General features: G+C 44.3%; 1 protein-coding gene across 2 annotated transcripts in view; it reads left to right on the forward strand.

Moving 5' to 3' along the window:
- The window catches only part of ADGRL3 (adhesion G protein-coupled receptor L3), a 480,889-nt gene extending 471,646 nt beyond the window's left edge, over positions 1-9,243 (forward strand). For both annotated transcript variants that reach the window (XM_056489462.1, XM_056489463.1), the window contains one exon: positions 5,455-9,243. In XM_056489462.1, the coding sequence (XP_056345437.1) occupies positions 5,455-5,522 (68 nt within the window). In that variant the 3' untranslated portion in view covers positions 5,523-9,243. The remainder of the gene's footprint in view (positions 1-5,454) is intronic.
- The last annotated feature ends 961 nt before the right edge of the window (positions 9,244-10,204 follow it).

Here is a 10,204-nt window from a genome sequence, read left to right on the forward strand (position 1 = left end):
TGTTGGGGCAATGCAGAGTCTTCTTGGGCAAGAGAACCAGGGGTGGTGGTGTTTGGTGGTGTTCATGGCCTACAAAAGAGTCTGGTTGGAGTCACCTGAGTCCTTCCTGCAGCCACTCTGGACAAAACACCTTGGGAAAGAAACTCCATGTGAGACCAAGCACTGATCACAGCAAGGGAGCATTTCCTATTGGAATACTGGGGAATCATCTGACTTCATACTTTTTCCCCTCCATCCCTCCTCTTTCCTGACCTACCCATGCCTATTAGTGCTTTGATTGCAAAAAAAAAAAAAAAAATGTACTGTTTATTTTCAAGCTGATTATTTCTGTCCCCAGGCTGTTCTGACATCACAGGATTCGCTGTTGGTGCTTCTTATGGCTTAGGAAACAGCTGAATCACAAAATAGAGGGGAAAATACATATTAATAATTTTATTAAGCCAAAAATGGTTTAAGACTAATATAGTGGGAGTGTTTTATGAAGGAGAGCAGGACACAGATTATTTTTGTCATTTTCTTCCCCTTGAGAACAGATTTTGTTGTGTCAGATAGTTGATTATGGGCATGGTGAAGGTCGGTGCTTGTGATAAGTAGCTCACTGTATACAATTCTTATGTGACTGGCAACAGTGTCTTCTGTGCAGACATGTGAAAATCAACTTGCTGTTAAGTCCTTGGTGCCTACAATGCTCCTGGGGTATGAGGGAAAGCTGCAGAATTTCTAAGGCATTTTTTAATGCTGAGCCAAGGCAAGAATGTGAGAAAAAAAAACATGATGAAAATGCAGTAGTGATTATGGTGTTAAATCCATACTCATGCTTGGGGCACATAACTGTGTAGGCTGGGTTGAAGGGGATAATCAGCCCTGTACTCGAGGGATCTTTTCTAGAGCTCCATTTAACAAAACAAAACAAAGAAAACCAAACCAGATTTGCTTTACAGGGAGAAGATTAAACCTTCATTCAACTGCAACAAACATCCTACTTTCAGCTGAAAACAGACAAAATAGAGGCAAACAGGTAGTGCTTGATCTGATGAGAACATCAATTGATGCACAGACCATTTTCTAAAACAAAGGGCCATCTTTGGGAAGCATGAGTTGCCAGGCATGTTTGGAGTCAGGATTGTCAATGTTGATCCATTGATTGAGCTGCCCTTTCAGAAAGCCTGTCTGGCAGGTGGGAAGAGGAGGATGCAGAAGTTCAAGGCTCCATGCTTTGCATTTTCCTGAAAATCATCTTAGGATGCCTTAAAAGTTATGAATACCTTTTTTCACTCACTCCTAATTTGTGCAGGACTGGGTTGTTTTTCCTGTGTAATCCCCTTGCAGACTATCCCATAAAGAGCTTACACATCAGCTTACTGCTTAAGGACACCTTGAGTACAGCGAGCAATTCCCACCCATTTTCTGCAGGAGCCAGAAGAGACTGGTCTCCCTGAAACACGAAGGGGAAATACAAGGCAAAAGACATGCCAAGAAAGACATGTAGGCTGGAGGGTTGCTGGGAATGGGGGGTATCCATCACAGCTTTGGAGGCAGTGTGTAGGCAGAATTGCTTACCATGGTCCTGTTCATTTCTGCCTGTTGATTGGTTTTAATTCCTTGACATCTGTAGTTGTTTACCAGTCTTTTTCCTTCCTCCCTTGCCCCTCATAATAAGCAGTGAGATACCTCAGAGGGCCAGGGGAAATAGTGGTGATGGGAGGAGGCACTGAGCTCCTGAGGATCCTTCTGTCTCTCTGTGTGTGTCCCTATTGCCTGCATCCCCCTTCCCTGACCAGCTGGCCTTTCTGCCACACCCCCATGGGCCCTTGATCTCACTAGTGTATGAAGAATGTAATACCCTGCAGAATTGCCTAGTCAACAGGGATAGAAAGATAGCTCATCTCATTAAAAACCTGTCTGAGGAAAGCCTAAGAGCACAGGCTTGGTCATCTGTCACACCCTGATCTCCTCCTTAGCCTTAGAAAGAAAAGTACTTTATTTTTAGCTATCTGCTGCATTCAGCTACACTCTATGCAAATTTTATTTAATGAATATTTTAGGGTTTAAATAGTCTGGGCTCATGAAGATTATATAAATGTCATGTTGTTGCAGGCTCTCTGGTTATGGACATGTGGAGGACATCCTGCAGGGTAAAGCTGAAGCTGGATAAAATCTGTGATCAGTGCTCCCAGGGAAGGCAGCCCTGGGTTGGTCAGTGACTGTCCTGGGGCAGTCAGGGGAGGGCACTGCAGTGCCCTGGAGGCAGCAGCACTCCCCTTTCTGGCCTGAGGGACATTTCCTTCTGCACAGGTAGCTGGCTTAGGGCCAGTTCTGCTCTTCCAAAGGCTTTGGCAAGCCCTGGGAAGGCATGGATCATACACCAGATCATTTATTATCAGTTCAGAAGAGGCAGTCTGTTTAAAGCTGAAATATTGAGACTAGCCAGGATAGCTTGGAATTCTTCCTTTTTCACATCAAAATAGCTTTTTACAGGTGCTTACTGTTTATTGTATTTGGTACACCAGACAGATGGTGATAGTCTTCTTCAGGAAAATGCCAAGAACAAAAAAAAAAAAAAAATCATCCTAAGTGTTTTCTGTCTTTTCATTTCTTTACCCTCCACTTATTTTCTTTTCTTATATTTCTACTCCTTAAATACACTGTACACATGTAAAAACCCAAGCTAAAACCTCAATAAATAAACAAAAAATATTGGTACACAGAGCAATTATTATGTGTTGGAAGCAAATGCTTGGTATTTTAGCAGTGCTGCTTAAAACCCCAAACAGCAACTTTGAAGACACAAACATAGCTGCTGCACAACCTCCTCAGCTGGTGTGATGGCAATATTTGTACAGATGATCAGATATCTCTGCCTCTTACAATGGACTGCATCTTGTGTTACAGCTTTGGAAAGGTTATTTCCAGCAGAAGGGTGCTTGGTGGGTAAATTATGGCAATAATAAAACTGTTTTCAGCCTGTCTGCTCCCACTTCTCTTGGAGGCATCTCAGGCAGAGTTAAATTTTGGTCCCTGTGCCAGAAAACATCACTGCAGACATGAGCCCTGCAGCCTGTGTGTCCCTTTCAGTGGGCACGAGTCCGTGGTGATTCTGTGGTGATACCCACTGAAAAATGGCTTTCGAGGATGAATGTTGAAAAACAAGTGGTCCACAGACTGGGTGGAGGATGTCTGGGTATTCCACTTGGGAAGAAGCAGCCCTGTGTGGGCACTCCCAGCTGTGCTCCAAGCACCTCTGAGGACTTGGTTGCACAAAAGCTGCAAAGGGGGTGTGGGAAAACATACTTTGGATGGGGGGGAATTAAAGGAAAAAGCCCTTTATTGCTGGCAAGGCTTTGTCTTCTGGCTGAAATATGCCAAGAAGAGTTTCTCAGGTGCTTTCTGTAGGCAGCTGCAGAGAAGTGCAAGGACATGGGGAATTAGAACAGTGTGTGATGGAAGCAAGCTAAAGCTTTGGTGTGGCTATCGGGTGCATGCTCTGGCCAGCCCCTGGTTTCCTTACCTAAAAAAGAAAAAAAAACAAAAAAAACCATAAGGTTTAATGGTTTTCCAACAAAGCAGCCTTTTGGTTTGGGTTTGGTTTTTGATTAGGCTTTTTTTTTTTTTTTTTTTTGAGAGGGTCCCTTGCTGATAAATAGGAGGGGTTTTTTTGAGTACAGCACCTCAGCTCTGCCCTTTGGCCACCTTCCCTTTACCCACTTCTTGCTTGCTTATTCAAACTTAAGAGATAAAAGCCTCATTGTTTAAGCTGCTGTTGATATCAGCCAAGAAGAGTGCTACATATTAAATAGGTGGGATTTTTGATTTTCTTTATTCTTTACACACTGTGCACCCAGGCATTTTCCACTGCTGGCAGTTTGTACTGCAATGCAAAGCAGCCCACTGAGCTAACAGCAGTGGAAATGAAAGGAGAAAGTGCATCCCACTACTTAGGAAAAAAGATGAGCAGCAAGGAAAGGATGAAAGCTCCTCCTCCTCAGAAAAACCCCAAAAGATGAGCCAAAATGGCCAAGCTGGGAGATGCCTGAAAAGTTGCCAGTTCTGCCCCCACCACTTTCCCTTTGATGCCACAGAGAGCAGTTTGGGGAGAGTGAGAAACAGAGTGAAATTATTTATGCTTAGAAAATGGCTCCAGAGTAACTCTTGATGCTTCTTGAATGTGATTAGCCTATCTTAAGATCTCCCTGAAGTATTATTTATGAATAAGCCTGTATGTGGTCACCCCAAAGTGCGTGTGGCTGCGTCCTTCCAACACGAGCTTGTGAGAGGAGGTGCTTTCCTCCCTTGGGCTGCAGTGATTATAAAGGCAGCTGCAAACCAGAGCACTCAGGATATAAAGTGCCCTTCAGATAATGTCTGATATCAAAACAAGTCTGTTTACTCTGCAGTCATTTATACTGAATATTTATTATTAAGGGTTGGGGAGAGACACAACAGAAAACACAGTTTGCTCGAGCAAGCCCTATTGATACAAACTGGTGGCTGCAGCTCAGTGATGTGCTAAAGCACCCTCAGTTCATTCTTCTTCTGCAGAGCAGTGGGCAGCAGTGGCCTGGGCTGCTGTACAACAAATTACTGGCTCAAAGCCAGGCAAAACTGTAGCACCAAATTCAGCAGAAAGCGTGGGAGGAGATTCCCATAAATACATTCACCTTCCCTGAGCAAGCCTATCTATTCAAGGCAAGTCCAGGCATCCCCTGCTTTGTTTAGGGATGGAAATGATCTTAAAAATAGCTGCTGGTGGTTGCAGGGTCCTGTAAATTGGTTAATTGTACTACTTAATTGGTGGTTTGGGGTGGGTTTTTTTTTGGAGAGGGGGGTTGTTTGTTTTATTTGGTTTTTTGGGTGTTTTTTTGTTGTTGTTTTTACTTAGAGTCATGATTAAAAACAATAAGGAGATGAATTTTTTGTGTTCGGACTTTATTGTTTATTAAATTTTATTTATAGTATAGAGAGTTTTGTAACACTTTTAGCTAAAAGCAAATAAAATGGAGTTGAATTTAATTAGCTGTAAGGTTTTTTAAAGCTAAACAGTTTAATAAAGAATTAATACTTATATTATTTATAGTTTTGATCTAATAACTAAACACTTGTGGCCTGTAGTGTAGCACTGTTTAACTAAAAAATACTTGAAATCATGAAGAGGAAGGAAGACAGAAAGAGACAATACTTAAAAACTTCTATTTGGTCCCATGCTTATTATAATATTCTAAAAGCCCCAAATTCAAAACTCTTCACTAGTGTGTGAAATTACACACTTCTATTTTAACCATACATTTGTGATTTTTAATTCCACCACTTAAATTTGGAAGCCTTCTCTAAGGCCTCCAGTTAAAAGCAGTGTTCCTTTGGGGGGGTTAGTGTTTGAAAGCACAGAGGGTTTAAACCTCTCTGGGTTCCAAGAGGTCGTGCTCCAGGGGTTTACCTGCTGTCCCCTTGTTTTCACAGAAGGAGGAAGGACGCCCAAGCAGGAGCCGGTGTTCAGGCGAGTCACCATGGAGGACAGTGTCATCTAGCCTGCCCCGTGCCAGTGCACCTCCCCAGCTCCTCTGTGCCTCAGCTCACCCGTCCCTCCCTTGGGATCGTGCCCAGGAGAGGCTGGAGCAGCTGGCCTGGACCAAACCCTCAGCAAACCCTCGCATCCCCACGGAGAGACAGCCCGGCTGAGATTCCCGCTGCAGCGCCCTCGCCGTCTGGCCGCTCGTCTCTTTTTTTAGGATGAGCAGAACGGGTGAAAATCGTCTTTTGTAATAAGAAATTAGTTTCACCTGCTGCAACCACTGACTTAAAAATGGCTGAGTGTGCTTAATCCACCGTCCTGAGGCTCTCTCCATGCTCTCAAGCTGGGCTGTGTAAAGGGGAACCTGCCAGATCCAGGTTGCTGTTGTAAATACAGACCTGTCAGTGCGAAGAGCCAACAAGGCAAGGAGCAGAGGGACAGAGAAGTACTCCTTGCACCAGAAGAAGCTGAATGTGCCAGCAGAGTACTGTCAAGTGAAGCTGCTGCTTGTAAATAGGGACCGGCATGTGTCCAGCAGCAGCTCCACTTGGCCAAAGCTTCTCGGGGGAAAGCTGCTCAGATTTTATTGTCTTGTGTAAATAGAAATATTTTTTTGAGGAAAAAAAAAAGAAAAAAACGAGCCTTAGTATCTTGAAGCTAGCGTTTCTCAATCAGCTCAGCTGGGGATGGATGTGTGGGAGCCCACGGGATCTGCCTGCTGCAGGCTGGCACAGGCTCTCACCGCGGGGGCAGCAGGATGGATGAAGGAGGATGGACTCGGCAGACGTTCCTCCCCAGCCCCTGGAGACAGGGTGAACTCACTGGTCCCATGGTCTCTGCTGGTGTAAATACTCAGCTGCAGCCCACAGAGGACTCCTTGGACTGCTTGGTGCAGTGGTGGGAGGGGGGAGGAGGGTGGGATGGGCAGAAATCATCAGAGGGATGCAAAACCCCATCAGCGTGGTGATCCCCAGGCTTTTGGCATCAGTTAAAAAAAAAAAAAAAAAAAAAAAAGAAAAAACCAATCCCTGAAGGCTTATCCATGGTGTTGGGCTGGGTAAATGGAGGCATGCCTAGACATGCTCTGTGTTGATGTCAGCCAGTGCCTGTCTGTGCAGTTCTGTGTCTGTGGCTGTGTCTGGCCACTGCTGGTCCCCTGTGTGTGTGCGGTGCCCTTGAGAGAGGAGAGAAAATGGATGTGTGTGCTGTGCCCATGAGAGAGGAGAGAAAATGGGTGTGTGTGCTGTGCTGCCCTTTATACACCCCAGCACCCTCGAGGAGTCATAAGTAACAATGCTAGGTCCAGCTTTAGTAGCACAAATGCAGGGTAGTGTCCACATCTCTCCAGGGAATGAGGCTTGGCAGGCAGGGGGATGGTGTTGGCTGAGTGAGAGCTGATACATCTCTGCTCTGCACTGAGTTGTCACCCACTGTCCCCTGGCGTGGCACAGTGCTCATCTGCAAACGCTGCCAGCAGAGCAGGGCTGCACTCCAGCGTGGGTGCTGGCAGGATGGAGCTTTGGGGTTTCCCTTTCATAACTCACCACCCAAAGCTCACTTATGCCTTATTTACTCTGAGTCCAACTGTTCGGATTCACGCAGTGCAGGGAAGTTAGGAAAAGAGAGTGAAATTAGGAATTGAAATCAGAAAAAAGCCTGTATGTGAGAAGAAAACAGATATTTTTGAAAATTACCCCCAGTAACTTTCTATGGACATAGAAGTTTCTCTTCAGCTTAGCATTTTGCAGGAAAGCAGTGCCAGGGTGAAGTGTCTTCCCCATGAAGAAGCAGATAGCATGAAACAACTGTTGCACTGTTTAGCACAGCACTGGGGCCAAAGCCCCTTTACCTTTGCAAGGAATGGACAGTGGGCAATCAACAGAAATGGAAAGCTGCCTCAAATTCCTGAGGGGTGTGGGCATCTAGAGTGGTAATTTGCTTGCAGTGGTCCAAGGTGAGCTGCAGGGATAGTCTTTTCCACTTGAATACTTGAATACCTCCTGTCATCCAGCTGTGTGTGTTACCATTCAGACCTAACAACTGCCAGTGCCAAGTGATTTATATATTTATCAGGCCATTTATTTATGTATCAAACCAGTGCACAGGAGGCACTGTGCTTTCATCTGCCACATGTGGACACCTCTTCCTTTGCCCACTTCTCCAGCCTTTTATAGTGTCCCCAGGCAAGCTGCCCATCATCTTAGGGAGGCTGTGGTTTCCTCCCCAGTGAAGGCTGCTAGCCTTTTTTCCAGGGAGAAAAATAGTGAAAGATATGAGCAACACACCCTGACTTTGTGCTGGAAATGTGCTGAAAGTCAGCTAGTGCATTAAGCAAAATAAATAACTCCAAAATGTTTGAAAGTTCGTGATCTTTCACAGACATGAGGGGACCATTCTCACAGCTTCTAGGGCCCCAAAGGGCAATGCTAAATCCTGAACCCAAGGCTTCCTGACCCTGGGGAGGGTTGAGGAGCAGCATGGGGAAAACACAGGGGCAGCAATTACGGGAAAGAAGATATTCCCTGGTTTTACTAGATGGCAGGAAAGCAGAACTCCCCTGGGTTGGGTCGAGTGGTGGATTTTTTTTAATGGAGCACTCACTATTAGTTCCTTTCCCCAGACAATCACATCATACCTTAAACCCTTGCCTTTATGTCTAGAAGAGTTAGTTATTCTTGGAGGTGTTTACAATAAATTCCAGTGTCTCTCTCCAACCCTAAAGTGGCTGACGCCCCACAACTGACAGTTGTAAAGATGAGCCAGACCAACCCCGAGTCCTAATAAAAATGATGAATCCCACCCACTGCATCCATATCGATGGCACACAGGTCACACGTGGAGATGAGCAGTGAGAAGGGGGAGGCAGATAATCACTGAAAATTGTGTGTGGGAGGTGCTGTTACCAAGCCCACCCGGCAGAGTTTTGATTTAATCCAGCCCTGAGTCAATACTGATTGACATTTCACTTGCTTTCCATATCGTAACTGGACTTCCTTACTCCTCAGGCATGGAATGAATCTTAATACATTGTAATTACTGTACTCCTGGTGGTGAACCGGTATGAAAAGCTATCACAGAAAGCATTAATAAAATGTACATTATGAAAAAGAACTCGGCATTGTCTGAAATTAATAATGCACCAGATTTTTCTCATCCACGCCTGCTCATTACAGGCCTGCCCTTGAGTTTTCTATTAAAATGACTTATTCAAACTACTTGTGTAGCTGTGTTCAGCGTGAAGTTATCTGCTGTAGGTTTGCATCCCAGTTAGATGTACCGCATGAGGACTTATTAATCTGTTATATCTTCGAGGCATTGATTTTGGTGACATTTATATAACGCTGGTGTGACTGAAATGAACTGATTGATTCATGCCTATGGATTAGTTTGCCTAAGACTCTGAGGCTAGGTAGCTTTATCATGCACTGTAACGCCAGAATTCATCACTGTATTATTTACGAGAGACTGAACTGGCTGCATCTCAACAACTGAAGAGATCTTCACTGTTTTATTTATGTATAAATGTTTACTTAATCAGCCGCCAATTTTGTTTAGCGGAATTTGTTCGCAAACGGAAATTGTAAACGATAACGTGGTTGCTATTTTAAAATTTATAGGCTTTCATCTAGAGCAAAACCCAAGATTTCCAAAGTGTCTTTGTCTACTGGCAATCAACGAGCTCTCTTGTATATGCTTTCTGGTAATTGCAATTAGCTGCTGCAATATTTCATATAAAAAACAATGCAACCCTAATACGGGAGATCTGAGTGGTAGTGTGTCAAAGTCAACATAAATATCCCAGGGCTTACAAACCATGCTGGAGGTTTAACAAAGCAGCAAGGAGCTACCAGCCAGTGCAAGGGCAGGAGCTCCTGGACGTGTGTGGTGATTTCTGCTGCCTTATCCTACAAGAAAATCCCAGTTCCAGGTACATTGTGTTTCAATCACATGAGCCATATCCCCTGCAATACCTTGAGGAAAGCCTGGTCAAAGGGGGCAGGGAAAGCATCTGCTCCCTGCATTGCAGCTGGGAAAGTGGCTGGGCTACAATGAGTGTTTAAGGGTGTAACATTCCAAGGAGGCTTAATCCCAAGTTCCCATTCCATGGCACGTGTTTTCTTGGGACCATGCTGCTTCTCCCAGGGAGCAAGGAATAAGGAGACATAAAGGATTTCTTAAATGAAAGCAGAGACTTTCCTGTTAGGAGCCATTTAGAAATATTTTTAGTGCAAAGGCACAGAAGAAGTGACATGTTAGAGACCTATAAAATAATAAGTAGTGTCCAGAGAAGGTGAATTGAGTGCTGCAGTTCACATAGGTAATACAGCAAGTGGCACTATGTGGGGCAATGAAGAGGTGAAGTCTTAAATGTAGTTATAAGTAATGTTTCATTACCCATCATGGGATTAACCTGTGGACTCCCTGACTCAATACACCAATAAGGTGATGTACAATGAGCTTTAATAAGATATTATGCTGTTTTACAGTTGAAAGAAAGAAAGGGAAAAAAAAAAGCAAAACCAAGAAAAGCCTGTCACCTACAATCTCTTGTTTCAGGGTCAGAAGGAATTGCTGGCTCCCTGAGGAACTGCAGAAACACCCCTGCTGAGTCGTCACCCATACTTCATGCTTGTGATTTTTTTTCTTCAACCATATTTTATTAACATGAAAAAATTACCATAGTATTAGGTAGGCCTG

The sequence above is a fragment of the Oenanthe melanoleuca genome, chromosome 4 (assembly GCF_029582105.1).
Source record: "Oenanthe melanoleuca isolate GR-GAL-2019-014 chromosome 4, OMel1.0, whole genome shotgun sequence".
Classification (NCBI taxonomy): domain Eukaryota; kingdom Metazoa; phylum Chordata; class Aves; order Passeriformes; family Muscicapidae; genus Oenanthe; species Oenanthe melanoleuca.